This window comes from Musca domestica, unplaced genomic scaffold (genome assembly GCF_030504385.1).
Source record: "Musca domestica strain aabys unplaced genomic scaffold, Musca_domestica.polishedcontigs.V.1.1 5, whole genome shotgun sequence".
NCBI lineage: Eukaryota > Metazoa > Arthropoda > Insecta > Diptera > Muscidae > Musca > Musca domestica.
The window spans coordinates 24603632-24621602 of NW_026712346.1; the positions used below are offsets into that span (position 1 = coordinate 24603632).

The window sequence follows — 17971 nt, forward strand, 5'->3', positions numbered from 1 at the left end:
ACAATATAGCTATGAATGTCCAAGCCCATATTCACTTCGTTACAAAAAAAAAAAAGAATTTAAAGTAGATTTTGTTCATGAATCATTAGCTTCATAGTGCATAGGTCATTGGGGAAAATAAAATCACATTTTTTCGTCATTAATTATTTAAAAAATATAACCTTAGATAGTGCATATGATTTTTGTGTTGTATTTTTCATCGATGAGAGGGACCCAACTAATGGTAGAATAACAGGGAAATACAGAGGAATTAAACTAGGCACCTACTTGCACCTCATGGAACATCTTGGACAACGCATCTAGAAGAAACAGTCTTCGAATACGAATAAGCATTAGATGCATTTTCAAATTGTTTTCCGGCTTTCGAATATCTAAAATTTCGAATTATTAAAATTACATTGTATCTAACTTCGACATAAATATTATTTGATGTCGATTATTTTATTTAAAGGATTTTGACAAGAGAACACAATTCCTCAATGATATAAACAGATGACAAGCGGCTTCTGGCCTAGGATAATGTGCAATAAATGCCTACATTGAAGCCAATTACGTGTTTATACCATAAACCGCAAGGTGGTCTGGGTATTATGTCTTTGTGCATTTGTTTGTAAAAGGGCAAATGGAAACGAGATAGACCCATAGCTCATTTTAATGATCTGCATAGAATCACATTCTGAGTCGATTTATGCATGTCCGTCCGTCCGTTTGACCCTATTGAAATTGGAGACAATCGATCAGAATTTAGATATTGCTCCCATGTGCACCAAACGTGTAATATCAACCCAAATAGTATGGAATTTTGCACAAACAACCAAATTAGGCCTGAAAATAATTTGGATATAGCTCCCATATAAAACTTCGACCGATTTAAGTTTTATTGTGCACCAAACGTCTAATGTTTGTCCAAATGGGATGGAATTTGGCACATACGACCGAACTATAAAAAAGTTCAAGGTATTTTAATTATTTATATATAATTATGATTATAATTATAGCGTATATGTTGAATTCTCCCATTAAAACGTTTAATTGTTATGCGGAGCTCTACTAAATTAGCAAAGTGGTGTAGGGTATCATAAAGTTGGCTCCGCCCGACTTTAAGACTTTCTTTACTGGTTTAAACTAAATTCGTAAGGTTTTAGATTTAAACTTCCAATATTCAATTTTAATTTTATTAAAAATACCTTAGACTACAATCATTAATTAGTGAATACTTTCACATCTAATGAACCACGAAAGCTGTTGTTTTTTTTTTTTTTTTTGGGTTAAAATTTCCAAAACTTTCCTAACTACTACTGAACTAACAACAAAAGCCACACATTTAAACGAATCATCAACAACATCCGTTTGCTGTTACCGCAAATGTAATCATCATAATTATAGAGACGAAAACAACATATTTTATGGTAGAAAAAATCACGCCAATATCAAAAGATTTTCCAAAATTTTGGGTTGGAAAGAACCTGATCCGCGCGGAAAAAACATTTGAGGCGAACCAAAAGCGAAAACCTCATTCTCACGCTCAATGTGGCTGGTTGGCTGTTGTATATTATGTTCATTTTCCGGGTTGCAACATAAAATAGCAGCCCAGAGTTGCAATCTATGGTTGTTGGCTCGTTTCTATTTGTGGGACGATACTGGGAGAAGGGTTAAACTATGTTCCCTGTTGCTGTTGTTGTTCCTTTTATTGTATAATAATATTTACAATGACTGCAGTACCGAGAAATAACAACAGCAACAGTTTACGGTTTGGTATGAGGTTAGGTTCTGGTAATGCAGCCCAGCACAGAGAAGAACATCAGCTCAGTTCAGCTCGTGGTCGAGTGGTTGGGGTTGGGTATTGCATTGCGCATTTGTTGTTGTTGTGTAGTGAAGAAGTGGCACTGGTTGTTACAAAATGATGACAATAACACTCAAAAGCAATGGTTGTGGCAGTAACAAAATGTTATTTTTTGTCGGTTTGCTGCATCGGAATAATGGCAACATTTTAAACATTACGTGCTTAAAATGTAACACAACAACAACAGCGACGGCAGTCATACCAATAGCGCTAACAATCATTGCAGCTGACAATGAAGACACAATGGGTTTGGAAACTATTGAAGATGTCAAATGTTGACTATATTAAGAACTTTGTTCAAAAACTATACATGTGAGATGTTTATGAAATTAACTGACCATATTCCATACCTACCAACATTTGGAAGATACTTATATTTTCTGTCAGCAATGCGTTCCTTTTTAGTGACTTATTTTCTTTGAAAAAGCGATAATTGGCCTTTTACAAAAACAATTATATTGTTGTCGTCTTTTTTAAAGATATGTGGTTACTGCAAAATATGTAGTTTCTCAAAAACAATTACTTAAGTTTTGAGTATTCCTTCAAACTTTTCAGATCTTCGGTCAAAGAAAGTAAAAGTTTGAAATGAAAATAATAAACAAATTAAGCTGCTTTAAGTGATGTTTAGACCTCTTGACTGGGTTGAGGATTTATTCTAATAGTAAAAAAATATATATAAGCGGGGAACATTACTTCCATCGCTTAGGTAACTTCCAGTAGTATCGCATTCTTTTCTAAAAATATAAGGACGACTATATTTTTAGAAAAGAATGCGATAGTAGCTTTCTTATCAGCAATAATTTTTAAGTGAAATTTTCATCACGCAAACGATGCAGGCATATAACGTATACAGGGTGAGATAACTGTAACCAACTTCAGACTGCTGTCATTTCCAAGACACTCGTCCGACAGCTGTTAAAATTATTCCAGTGACAGCTCATTATATTATATACCAGCGCAGAAAAGCATTTTGGTGAGAATTTTCCAGCAAAAAAGTTATTCGTGATGGAATTTAAACGTGATAGTGGGATTTCTATATATTTGTCTGGAAAACCACAAGTACAATCGTACCATCGCTCGTTATCGTGATACTGGTAGCGTACCCCGACGTCAAGGAAGTGGACCGAAGAAAACAGCAACATCAGCGAAACCCGCGTCGCAGTGGCCGAAAAATGGCTCGTGAGCTGAACATATCGCAATATTCCATTCTGCAAATATTGAAAAATGAGTTCGGGGTAAAGCCATTGAAATTCCAAAAGGTACAAGAACTTACACCGAAACAGAAAGAAAATAGACTCAAAAATGCTAAAGATTAGCTTCGCTTGGCCGAAAGTGGTGAACAGCCGAATTTGGTTTTATCCGATGAGAAAACATTCGTTGTCCAGCAGTTTGTAAACAAACAAAATGATCGTGTTTACATGCCAAAGAGGTCAGCGGAAAATGTGCACCTTCGGTTGGCCACCAGAACTCAAGCGCCGGCCATGGTGATGTCGCTCTCCGCTCGTATTAATCGACCGTGGCATCAGCATAATAATATTATCGCGAAAATATTCTGGAGGGTGTATTAAAGCCTTGGGCACGCAAAGATTTTGGCCGCATACCTTGGACATTCCAACAGAACTCAGCATCATCGCACTCAGCACCCGCCATCCAAAAATGGTTACAAGATGAGGTTCCTCGCTTAATTTCCAGCCCACAATGACCAACAAAATCTCCGGATACCAATCCGTTGGACTATTGTGTTTGGAGTATTTTGCAAAGCAAGGTTTTTCACTAAAAATACCAAAGTGTCGATAACCTCAACCAAGCTCTTCGCCGGGAATGGGCCAAAATACCGCAGAGCAACATTCGGGCAGCATGTGACGGTTTCATTGGCCGTTTGAAGGCCAAAATTCGTGACTAATTCGAACAAATATAAACTTATTCTAAAACTTTGACTTTGTTGCAGTTTTTTTTTATCTCACCCTGTATTTGGTATTAGATGACGTTATCGAAAGTTAGTAAGTTATAATTATATAATTGTCTGAAATTTTGTATTTTATGTTCGTAATAGGTACTACTACTCTGTTAGTAAATTAACCTTGTCACTTACTGATATATTTTCAAAAGTGTTACATTCCACAGTTCGGCTGTGAACTATTACTTTTTCTTCGTGGAACTATGAACTTGCCTATTTTAGGAATACGGTCTTGCAATGGTGATTATTTTTTATTAGTAATTATGACTAATGTGCCTTCCTTGGTGCAGTTGGAATTATATTTAACTACAAATTCAGCACTGGACAAAATATAATCGATCTGATCTAAAAATAGAAAATATGATTTTTATCGCATTTGACGGTTTAAGTAACAGAAGACTAATTTCTCATTTCTTCTGACTTGGCCTTGCAAAATTATGGGTCAGTATTGATTTTTGTTGTAATTGATAACATTTGCTGATCCAACGTTTCCCCTCCTTTAAAGTTGGACCATTACATTAAACATCTTAAGTAAGCCTTGTTACTGTGTGAAATACGTGAATTAACCCAAGGATGTACACAGTCGGTAGACTATCTGAGAATAAATAATAGGTGAATCGCCTTTACCTATCATACAGAGGTTCCACATTATCAAACATTAATAGAAACTCTAAGGCTCTTCTCAGACATAGATCCCATCATTATCTATAGGTTTGTTAAAAGCATCTCCCGGCTTGGTAGACCTCTCTACTACTAATATATCTCTACAAAACCTTCTTTTTCGCTTCAATATATTTCCTCTTCCTATCACCACTACTTATTAATCCAAGGATGAACACAATAGACCAAAGGTCTCCGAGTGAAGCAGTTGCCGTGCGCATCCTTAAATCTAGCCCAAACTATTGTGAGAGTCAGTAGTATTTTAACCCAGAAAGGCATTATTTTAACAACCTGAAATACCTCATTTTTTCTAAAGCCAAACGACCGACCAAAAATCCACCTGTTTTCGAAAAAAATTGTTTAGCGACGAAACTCAGTTTTTGGCTTAATGGATACGTTAAAGAAGCAGGATTGTTAATTTTGGGGTGACGATCAGCGAGAAGCGTTGCAAAAGCTAACATTGCACCCATAAAAAGTCACATTTCAGTGCGGGTTGTGAAAGGTGCTAGGAATCGCAACTGTGAGTGGTCAGCGCTATCGTGAGATGATATCCAACTTTGTTTTCAATAAGTCGATGCCACACAGAAAGCCTGACGAGTGACGAGTTCGGTGAACATTATATTTCACGTTCAGGACCGGTCAATTGGCAGCCTAGATCGTGTAATGTATCGCCTTTAGGTTATTTTTGTGGGGCCATGTTTAAGTTCTTCAATTGACGAACTGGAAAATAACATTGAAGCACTTATTCGTGAGATACTGGGGTAATGTTTTAAAAAGTAGGTGCATTTCATAAAAGAATTAATGTTTTTTTGAATTGAATGTTTTTTTTTTTTAATTGTCTGTGGGTTATGTGAAATCGGCCTTTACTTCTAACATATATCATTTAACTCTCTAGAACCTTTGTGATTCAGTTTTTTGGTAGATCTGACCGCTGTTCGAGTACAGATAATATACAAAAAAGGAGTCAGGACTCATATTCATCAAGTTTTGCCCATTGTGCAACAATGGCTGTGACAACGGAACGACATTACGAAAAATGAACAACATTTTGAGCTAACGCCACAAAAAGAAATGGCCAAAGATATAGTTAAACTTTTAACGGATCTGTATCATTGAAGCTCTTGTTGTTATTGTTGCTGCCAAAATGTGGTTGTTGCTGCCGTAGCTGGTGATGATTACGATGATACTTCTAGCCTTCTCTGGGTTCACTCATTCGTGCATTTACATTTTTTACAAAACGCACACATACACACACATTCGTATTACTCTCACAAAAAAAAAATTACCGAAAACGGATGTTGGCAAAAAATTCAAATTCCTCCACATAAAATGTTAAATTGTGTGCTGAAAGATGGGTCGAGAGAGAACAGCACAATGCAACGTACGAGCATTATCTTCAGACGCAAACCCCACTGAGAAAGAGTAGCTCGAGCGTCAAAAAACTTAAGCGAAAGGTTTTACAAGTTGAAAATCTGTTGTTTCCACATCGCCCACAAATGAACGCAAAATGATGAGTAAATGCTTTACAAGAACGAACTCCAAGAACAATCCAACTTAGCCGAAAGCCAGCCAACCAAGAAACATGTTTATTGTTGCCATTTTCCTTTTTTCGGCGTTCTACGGTATTGGATTGAAGCAGTACGGTATTGTTGTTACTTCCTTATGATAAAAACGAACGTATGTTCTTGACGATATGATGGAAATGAAAAGAGAAAAAAATGGTTGGATGTGGGTTGTGTACTCACATTGTACTCGTTCGAACTAAAATGGGCTGACCAAAGAATGCCGGCACACTTTCATCCATTAGTGAGTGTGTTTTGATGAAATTTAAAGTGGGATCCGGAAGTGTTCTTGAGTCATTGTGACATGAGCCAGGACGAGGTTCGGGTACCTGAAATATATGCATAGAAATAAAGAAATTACAATTAAATGAGATTTAAACACACCTAAAATTGGTTTAATTTTAAATTTAACCTATGAATAATGTAATCCTCTTATTGAAGTGTCGAACCATATCAATTTGCAATGAGATTTAAATTTTCAGTTGTCAAGGTATAGAGTGTCAGTCACTCTAGATTTGTGTCGATTCGTTCATCGTTTTCAAGTTCATTTGTACAAAGGAGTTGCTGCTGACAAATATGCTCTGGTTCTGCTAATCCTATATGTGTTTCCAAAAATATTTTTTCCTGAGAAATTTCAGTGTTTTGGTGCTGCATATTTATGGCATGTCTTTTCATGCTTTCCCAATTTCCCTTTTGGCTACCTATTCATTCAGCTTTTGCTATACACTAGAGTTATGGGTCCTTTGTTTTTCATAAATTTGTAGTCTGTCTACGGTTGTGGTATGGGCGTGGCGTTTGCCGGTTTAAATGCTGAGTTGTTAATGCTGTCTGTATTCAGTTTCCATTTTCCTTGTGCTTTTTTTCTTTTTTTTTTTTTGGTTAAAATATCAAGAGGCCATGTGCAGATTTGTAGAGAGCCACTTGATTTATATTTATGAGCATCATGAAGAGCCGCTGTCACGACAACAACAATAGCAACAACAAAAGACAATGGATGGGTATGAAACAGAGCATGAGAGTACATTTATTTTGTATTTATAAAAAAATAATGTCATAAAAGGTAGAAATTGTCACTTTTAGCAAATTTTGGCCTTTCTCATGCAGGAAAGCAAAAAAAGGTACTGGCTGTAAAATGTACGTGATTGAAATCCCTAAATAGGAATACATAGACTGAAAATCATCAAACACAAAGGCATTAGATATGTATGAATAATGGGTTGTAGGGTTTTTATATTCTCCAACCAATTTGTTTAATTCAAAAGGCTGAAGAGCACATAAAAGTGTGAGGATTCGGGTCTTTCAAGACCCTCCTACATGTCTTGGAAGTATTGTAATTTATATCACTGCTATACCAAAACTAGACTTTTATACTATCGAGAGATAAGATTATATGGGTAGTTTAGAAAAATGTTGATCTAGATAGACAGTGTTCTACACTAGAGGTAGAACATATTACGAACTATAAACACAGAAAAAAAATCCGTTATTTTTATATATTTTTAATTGTTATTTAAATCGTAAAAAATATAAATTATCCGAAGGTATCGTTATAAGAAAATGTGAATCTATATTGGCAGGAATGCGTGGATCTGTTTAGGTAATGTTCTGTCCTGGGAGATTGTAAATAGTTAGACAAATTATTTTAATATGTGGCTAATTTCATAAGAATACCTAATAACAGAATGTATAAGAAGATGAGGGCTTTTGTAGACAATTGTCCCTTCCAGTGGTTGGTATCGGTCGCGAACATCAAATATCACACACTTCCGATGAAAAATGTGGCTAAAATTATCACAATACCGATTATTAGGAAGCACTGTTGTATGGGTCCGATAGGAAAACGTGGACCCATATAGACAATGTTCTGCCATTGGGGTGGAACCCATTAAGAACTCTAAATAGTAAATTTTAAAACAATACCACTAGCTTAAATTCGAAAATCAATAAAGATTACCGTTATATGGCAAAACGTAGACCGACATGGCCCAATTACAAACATGACCTGCATGCAGGCAAAAGTCTTGGCAAAAGTCACTGAATCGACTTTGTAGGGTCTAACGCTATTATTTGGAGGAATCACAACGGAATGACAAGATCATATACCCTCTATGCCATGCTGGAGCGTCTAAAATGATAATGACCCAAATTATGATTAACCAATACGCTCAAGCTTGGCTACCCCTCATTTCTTCAATAAAATTAAGCTCAAGCGTATATCAATCGACAGGGAACCACCTCGAACTAATTCATCAGTCATTTGATTCCTTACTATGTTGCTATGTTTGGGACCCAACAAAATTGAGGGATTTCTGGCAATTGAAAATTACTCTTTATTTGATGACACTTTGCCTGAGAGCTTTAAGGGCCCCCTAAATATCGCGTATATCTCTAGTGACTGGTCTTACCATTTCCGCTGCCTTTTTCATTGCAAGAATCTCCGTCTGAAAAACGCTACAACTGTCATTAAGTTTATATGAGCGTCTAATAATTGGATTAGAACAGAAGAATGCCAGTAAGAATGCGGCTCTTTTATCTGTGGTTAGTTTGTGTATGACTTGTGGTCTGAGCCTCCACTTCTTCCAAATACATGAATGGAGTGCAAAAATAACAAACGCTCCCCATGTGTTGAAATGCTGCTCAAGGATAGGTTATTTTTTATATTGATTAGCAATGGTCGAATGTGTAAATTGTGTGCCGTCTTTACTCATTACTTTGAAATGGATCAGTAGTAAAGTTTTGTCTTGTTTCTTTGTAAGAAATTATTCATTAGAGGTAATGGAGATTATGTTTTTATTATTAGGTTTCGATAGCTTGTAATGTACGTGATGTTAGCCAGAAATTACAATAATTTTTTTTTTAAATAAGTCATTGCCTTTATACCCAAGTTTATTTTATTAATTTGAATGTCTATATATTTTTATTAAACCCACTATTTCCGACAACATAAAATTATTAATTTTTAAACACATTTAGAAATCCTATGAATTTTAATGTACAAGTAATCAAATATGTTCGGCCTAATTAACACCTAGTATGTCAAAGCCTTCTACTTTCATTTATTCGTTTACCTCTAAATCCATCAGTTTCTGGTAACATTCGGCTCCACAACAAATGTGTGCATATGTGAAAGGAACTTTTAATTAACTTTGACCTACATTTGAAGTACTGCAGCAAACTGCCACTTTATAAATAAATAAATAACTTAAATATGTGTGCGACCTGTGTGCATGTGAAACACAAAGGATTGAAATAAAAAATGTAAGAGGTTTTAGCATAAAAGTTTTTTCTATCCATTATTTTTGTAAATTTATTTATGGATAACATTCAATATATTGTAGGATATCAATCAATCAAGTAATATACGATTATTGTTTGTATAGTCGATAAATGAAGTCTCAGCAGAAATATAAAATATTTAGGCATACAATGTATGCTGGGTTGGAATGAGTATGATTGAGTATGTTTGATCATACTTAGTGGAAATAAGTCAAACTCAATCAGTCGGTCAGATGTAAAATGTTTATTCGAGTTGCTGAAGCGAACGAAAAAATCGTGAGAAAACATGAATTGTTCTTTTTATAACTATATAGGGTGAGATGAAAAAAACTGCAGCAAACTAATTCTAAAATTTGATGCTATTTCCGACATTTTTTGCTTTCATTTAATAAAATTAAAAAAAAATGTAAAAATTAGGGCGTTTGACTTTGTTGCAGATTTTTATCTCACCCTGTATCTTCATATATCAATAACTTCCGATTTGTATTTCTTACTACGTAGATTTTTGCCTTTTCACCTTTTTAGCCTTTTTAGTCTCTAGTTTGCAATTTAGAGTTATTAGTATCCCTAAGAATCCCTTACTTAAAAAATGTTTCATATGGCTCCACTATTTGTTATATCCCTTTTGCAATAAAATTATTTGTAATTTGGCAATTCAGTTTCATAATAGATATTTACTGTCCCTGCGAAAGTTACTTATTTGGTATAGTTGCTATAGCGGTTCCAGATTCTATTCGGAATTTTGAACATTGCATATATAATTTTCCACATTATTTACTGTAATACTGTAATCTTCAGTCTCATCAAATGAATATCTTCCTTATGAAAAATGTTCCAATATTGTTTCACATTCAACGTAAACCTCAAATAGATCCTGGCCACTTTATTTGGACGCATAAGTAGGTAAAAACACATTTTGCAAAAGGTAAAAGTTTGGGCCTGGAAGATTCCTTTTGGGGATAAAAATCATGGGTTAGTATATTAAGAACCTCCAAGGACAGATCAATTCCAACTAAATTATTTCTATGTCCTTTTCGTTCTTCATTTCTTGGACCGGAAGATATACTGGCAAAGAAAGACATTTTGAGGTTTTCGATTTTTTATCATTTACCCGACAATCGTCAATATTTTTTTCAGAAGTCTTAAGAGAGTTCTGCAAAGCGTTACCAATAAGAAAATATTGGAAATTTTCGTTTAAATGTTAAAAAATCCACGAAAACAGCAAAATAAGATTTTTCATGAGAGCCGAACTTAAAATTTAATGAGCAACTTTTTTGTACAACAATTTGATGTCGCCTGGTTTTGGAAGGACTCAATATTCCACAGAAAGTGCTTTTTTGATTTGACTGATGATAGCTTAATAATTTGGCATTTTTGATTCGATTATATTGAGTGCCCAAATTTGAAGAATTTTAGGGACAACCGATTTACCTGTAATTTAAGTTCCCATGTTTAGGTCCGATCTAACACGTTTTTACTTATTACATTCAAATTTGGCACTTTTATGTGAAATTGTTGAGAATTGTTACAGATTTACACGGGGCGCCCATATACAAGTTTTCTTCGGTTTCATGTATCACATTATCATACGATCATATATATTTCAGAAGAAAGTCTGTCTGCATAATCCACCATATTTGTTTTCGATTTTACAAATTTTAAATTCATCCAATGGAAATCACCGCAAGCGATCGCCATAATAAAATATCAGTACACAATACTCTGTGTGTTTGGACTTTGGAATATATTTGATGTACTCATTCACTTATAGTAGTGCAGAGTAAATCAAAACATAGTAATTGGGTAAAAAGAGTTAAGGATATTGTAAAGAATTTACAATATTATTGTTCTTACCCTAGCATTATTGACCGGCAGCCAATTAGAGTTGATACCACTTTGTTCTTTGAAATTGCCCTCAAATGTATCCGCAATATCCTGCAGACGAGAAAGAAAAGAAATAAGAAAATGAAAAAAATACATACAAAAAATTGCTTTAATAAATTTAATGGATGTCTTTGGCTCCCTCCATCTACCCAATATCTGGCTGTCTTTCAAACCAACACCAGTATACAGACACACACACACACACATTGTATCCATTCATGGCAGAGCCGACCGTTAAAAGGGATAAATAAAAGATTTTGAATTTTTTCGTGGCGGCAGCTTACCATGAAAACGGACTAAAGTAATTTCAATTTTGGTCATGTTATGTGAGTGTGTCTGTATGCAGTACATAATATAGGAAAAGCCATACCAGATACATTGCGGTAGCCAAAGAGCGAGCGAGAGAGCCAGCGAAAGAGATGCTAAGAGAAATAAACAACGGCCATAAATGTTGAACTTACCTGCAATGAAAATGCACAAACTGCTGAGCCAGGAATTGAATTTGTTGGTGTATTAAAAACGCCATAAATCAATTTGGCGCTTGAGTGACCATAATGTCCTTCGACAAGATTACTAGCAGATTCTGCGAGAAAAAAACGAATAAACAAACAACCACAACAATATTATATTAGAGCGAAATACAACTTTTGCGGAAAATATCCAAAGAATTCCATTAATGGAAAAAACGAATTTGGATACATAATTTCATTCTCCAGATTTGCTGAAGTTATTTCGCCATTTGATACTTACGAATCTCATTGAAATAGAATGGAAAATCGCCTGGTATTGAACAATTTAAACGTGATTTTAAAAATGATGTCCAACGATTGCGGAAACGATGTGGTCCACCTTTGTCCCATTTGCAAACACGAGCTACACGCGAAAATATTGACTGGAACACGAGAAGGAGAAGAAGAGAACAAGGTATGGAGAAAAGTTAGTCGGACGTAGCAAGTAATTAATCATTATTTATAGGAAATTCATGCAAAACGAAAACGAAACATGAGAAACAGAAAAGTGTGAGTGAAATAAAATGGAAAAAATATAGAAAAGTTTTTTTTTTACTGGTAACTGTTAAAAATGTTTGGCATTTTATTTTTACCCAAGGGAAATGAGTTTGGAGTGTGACGTTCTATGGTCGAAAGGAATTTATATCCCTTAAGGTTTCTAAATATGACAGAATATAAGCATTGACCTTTTGGTTTTTGTTGTTGTGGGATTTTAGGTAAGAGAATTATGTAATAGGAGTTAGGTATTATGCAAGGAAATGATGAAATATTGAAATGATTATTTCATAGTCGGGACTGTGTATGTAAGTGTTTAATTCGTAGCTTTATTAGATTTTCTTTAATTATATTAATTTTTTTCTATTTCATATAGGTTTTGACTTACTTTTCCGCAATTTATGAATTCCACAGCCGTTTCACGAAACATAAAATATACAAAGTCTCCTTGCGTAAAAGAACTGACAAAATTTGGTGCTGAAAAGAGAACATAAATATAACTTTTTAATATTTTCAAAAATAACCAGTGACAATTATAATCCAATTATTTGAATCTTTATTTCAAATTCTAATTTAATAACCACAAAAGTTAAATATATATATACATATATGTAACATAACATTGAACATTTTTACCCGTTATTGGGTATTTTCTTTTGCTTTAGCGAAATTATACACCGGAATTGTTTCAAATTTGGTATTTAAAGTTCGTAATGAATACTACAGTCTAATACAGAAAATTGTCTGTGCAGGTCCACGTCTTCGTATAGCCCCCATATAACGGTACCTTTGATGATTTTAGCGACATCATTCACCGAAATTATTTAAAATTTGTAATTTGATGTTCGTAATGGATACTGCAGCCTCTGACAGATAATTGTCTGTGGAGGTCTAAGTCTTCATATAGCCCTCATATAACAGTACCTCCTGATATTCGGTATTTTGATGTTTTTAGCGATATCGTTCACCGGAATTGTTTCAAACTTGGTATTTGAAGTTCGTAATAGAATCTACAGCCTATGACAGAAAATTGTGTGTGCATGTCTACGTCTTCGTATAGCCCCCATATGGCGGTACCTCCCGCTAACTGGGTATTTTGATGATTTTTGCGACCTTATTTATCGGAAGTGTTTCAAATTTCGCATCTGAAGATCTTAATGAGGACTACAGCCTATGACAAAAAATCGCGTACTCAGGTTCACGTCTTGGTATAGCCCCGGTGAACGGGTGAAGCTAAACTTTTGAAATTTTGTATTGAGGCTGGTAGGGGGTTTGTAATAAAGGAGCGGCTTTGGAAATGGGTACTACAAGTACACGAGTGCTAGTTTAAAACTTTGCATTAGAGTCGCGGTTCATGTGTAGCCTTGGCATATTGAGTTGATTTTGGTAGTGTGTATTTCAATTGTACGAAAAGTACTAAATGATACTAAATTTGATCTTAGTTGAAGGGATAGAGATACAATTATAAAATTAAATATTTAGAAAATTGTTAGTATCTGGAATTGAGATTTGGGGGTGCGTTTGGAAATGCGCTCTATATTTGTACGAAAATGGTACTAAATTTGGTACTGGGTGAAGATATAGAACTGAAAGTGTGAAAAATTTTGTTGCAATATATGATTAAAATACGGAACTGTTTTGTAAATAAGCACTACAATCATACGAAAAGTACTAAACGATACTAAATTTAGAATTTAGAGAATGTATATAGCTGGAATCCCGAAACTTTATATTGAGGTCTTGCTCGAAAAATACTAAACGGTGCCAATTTTGGATCACTGTTGGTGTCTAGGATGAAGTACATCTCTTCATCCTAGAATTATTTTGCATATACGTAATAAATATTACTAAATTCTGTATTCGTCGAAGGGATTGAGCTGAAATTTTACAATTTGATATTGAGGTCACTGTTGGTTTCTAGTGTTTACATATGAAGACGTTGAAATAGTTTGGGCAGAAAAATTGGATGTGGTCAAAATTAAAGATTCTGAAGACTTTTTGGTGTAAAAGGAAAACATTTTTCTATTATTCTTTTCAAAAGGGAAATTTTACAGTTCTCGAAATGTGAACCAAGCGAACTCCCAACATTTAAGGATTTTGATGTTAACATTGCAGTATTTCATCTAATACATTCGAATAATTAGATTAGTATATATAATCTTATAATCGATTATGTCAATTTTTTAATTTTATGTTTTCTGCTGGATTGTGTAAATGTTGTGGACCCGGTGGGCTTGGTTGCAAAGAAATGTAACAAATTTAAATTTTGAAAACACTATGAATTGGCGCTCTTTTACTTGAGGAAGTATAAAACTGAAGAAAATAATTATTCAGGCCGTAGTATGTCTGAAATTATATTTGATTTGATGTTGCACAGTTATTTCAAATACTTTCAATATGTTTCCATTAAAATATTACAATGAAGTTTTCTGCAATATCAATTTGAGTTATGACATTCTTTGAAATCGATTTGTATTTGTGTTGTATTTGCATGACCAGTAAACATAAATATTATTTTGTTTTTATCTGTTAAATAAAGATAAAGGCGGCAATTGTCAAACAATAAATAAATACATGTTAAACAAATATTACCCACTCTCAATTGTGTCTGGATATAAATGTCAACACAAAACTCACTACCCTTTATATCCCAAAGAAAATGGGGAAATTGAAGAATTCATGTGAACACAGCAATAATTAAGGGTTCATTAAATCAATTTTGATAATTACTTTGATTTATATTTGCCATCATAGACATTATTCAAAATAAGATAAATTATTAGACACAATCTTTCGACTCTTATATCCTTAATTTCTTAAAGGTTATAGCAATATTGAAATATTTATTAAAATGACACTGTGCAACTCAAAATATAATTACAGGGAAAATTCAGCAGATTATGAAAGTAGAGCTAAATTTGAAGACATGTGTATAAACACTTTTTTTTTATTTTCTGATTAAGATTCCTAAGAATTCATTGACTTCATTTACATAGTGATCTGAAGAGGTTTTCTTATTCTATGAAAATGTGAATCAAATAAAAGTGTTGCCGTCGTCTTAGCGTTCTAATTTACGACACACTTGTAAAGTATCTAAACTGGAAGACAAATACCATTGATGTAGGGAAAATTCCAACCTTTGTATACATTAAAAACATAGTATAAATGGAATTTTCCAAAACTGATCTTCGTCTAGACACTAAATAGCATCTTATATTCCTGATGAGGTGGTTAATGAACGGCGCAAGTGTCGCATACTGAGAGTGGGACTTCACTAGATTACAATTCAATGCCATATCCTGAGAGATATCAACTCGAAAGAGAAAATTATTGATAAAAATCATTTGACATTTCTCTCTGTTACAAAACTTTTCACATTTCATAGAACAAAAATTGAGCCCCCTGAACAATATTACAGATAACAATACGGTGATAGTTTTGGTCCAACCATTGAACTTTATATTACCTATACTAAAAAAAACTGCAACAAAGTCAAATGTCATTATTTTTACATTTTTTTAAGTTTTATTGAATCAAAGCAAAAAATGTCGGAAATAGCATCAAATTTTAGAATAAGTTTAGATTTGTTCGAATTGGTCACCTATGGCACGAATTATGGCCTTCAAACGGTCAATGAAACCGGTATTTTGCTTGCTTGAGGTTATCGACACTTTGGTATTTTTTAGTGCCAACATTGCTTTCCGAAATACTCCAGACACACTAGTCCAACGGATTGGTATCCGGAGATTTTGGTGTCCATTGTGCGCTGGAAATGAAGCGAGGAACCTCATTTTGTAACCATTCTTGGGTGGAGCGTGCTGAGTGCAATGGTGCTGAATCCTGTTAGGAATATCCAAGGTCTGCGGCCAAAATGTTTGCGTGCACAAGGCTTTAATAAACCTTCCAGAATACTTTCGCGATAATATTCGGCATTTATTCTGATGCCACGGTCGATTAATACGAGCGGAGAGCGACCATCAGCTGCTGGGGTGGTCCACACCATCACCATGCCGGCGCTTGAGTTATGGTTTTCTTATGAGGGAAAACCAAATTCGGCAGTTCACCACTTTCGGCCAAGCGAAGCAACTCTTTAGCTCTTTTGAGTCTATTTTCTTTCTGTTGCGGTAAGTTCTTACAATTTTTGGAATTTCAATGGCTTTACCCCGAGCTCATTTTTCAATATTTACCGAATGGGGTATTGCGAAATATTCAGCTCACGAGCCATTTTTCGGCTTCTTTACTTTTCGAACCACTTCATCTGATGTTGCTGTTTTCCTCCGTCCACTTCCTTTACGTCGTGGCTTATAAATGACAGCAGTCTGAAGTTGGTTGCAGTTTTTTCATCTCACTCTTTATTTGGGATCATACTAGAAATTGGGCCGACATGGCCCTTTTTTAAAGCCAATGTATCTTTAACTATTTTAAATCTCTCCAAATTTTCGGCTGGTCCGCATTAAACGGCAACTCTTGATATTCAGTATTTTGAGATTTTAAGTAAGTAAGATTTTAAAATCCAAATCTTTAAAAGTTTACATAGAAGTTCGTAAAAGGAACAGATTGGACCACATTTTCGTATAGTCCTCATATAACGGTACCTATCGATGTTTTATATTTTGATGAATTTAGTCAGATTTTTGAATCAAATTCTCCAAAATGTAGTATCAGAAATCTGTATTGTGAACAAATCCTTCTTGCAGTATATTGTCTATATATGCCCATGTTTTCGTATAGTCCCTTTACAACAGTACCATTCGATATTCAGTATTTTGATAATTTAGATCATAGTTTTAACCCAAAACCTCTACAATTTAACATGAGAGACTTGTACTGGGAACAGATTCCTCTGGCAGAAAATTTCCTATGACGGTTTTGATGTTTTTTACAACACATTTAAAAAATAGAACTATAAAATGAAACTATAAAATAGAACTATATAATGAAGAAATGTTTGCTTCTCAAATACTATATATAACGTTCGAAAACCAAGTCTGAAACAACGTAATTCTCTGTCAAAACTATGGCCTTCCGAGCTTTACAACTTTTTTATTTGTTCTGAATGTCATTGTCAATAGTTGGAAAGAACCTTCAAACTTATTGGAAGATTTCTATCAATGTCAAGTAGCTCTCTAATTTTGAAAAATACTTACCAAGCAAGAAAAACAATACTGCCTACAGCCGTGCGGTCAAAGGAAAGACATAGATAACTAAGCTAAATATGATACAGCCCTTCAAAAGAGTGAAGACAGACAAACAGACGACGAACGTGTGGTGCGAGAAAGATTCTCGTTTGCTTTTCGTTATCATAAACGAATAGATGGCATTGATGTATACATTACTTAAAAAAATTGACAGCAATATAAAAATAAATAATATTAGACTTGCAGACATTGTTGTTGGCATTGGTAGCTTGTGTAAATAAACAATGAAAATATGATGGCCATAAAAAAGGAATCAAAGCAACGAAGGCAATTTAATACAAAAGGACTCACTCAGCCAAGCTAAGCTAGACATATCTGACAAGCTAGTCACAGTGGTAAGTGATAAAACTATTATTTAGGAGGTGGTAATACGGAAGGACTGGTTAGTCTGTGCTTGTCCAGTGATAGATGGCTTTTGTATATTTGAGCACACACATGGTTGACACGATACACACAACTATGACAATAAAGTTACAGTTTAGTTGTAATGAATGTCAAGAAAAATAAAATTTAAAAATACGGTGTTAGATCGGTATTTGATATTGTTATTGTTCAGGGTGTAGTTCATTCAAAGACATATGCCATTA

General features: G+C 34.4%; 1 protein-coding gene across 1 annotated transcript in view; it reads right to left on the minus strand.

The window, feature by feature from the left end:
* Positions 1 to 17971, minus strand: part of LOC101888412 (semaphorin-1A) — a 620253-nt gene that overhangs the window by 54043 nt on the left and 548239 nt on the right. The window contains 5 exon segments of the mRNA XM_059128225.1: positions 6206 to 6351; positions 11153 to 11233; positions 11644 to 11765; positions 11933 to 12074; positions 12575 to 12663. Coding sequence (XP_058984208.1) covers positions 6206 to 6351; positions 11153 to 11233; positions 11644 to 11765; positions 11933 to 12074; positions 12575 to 12663 — 580 coding nt within the window.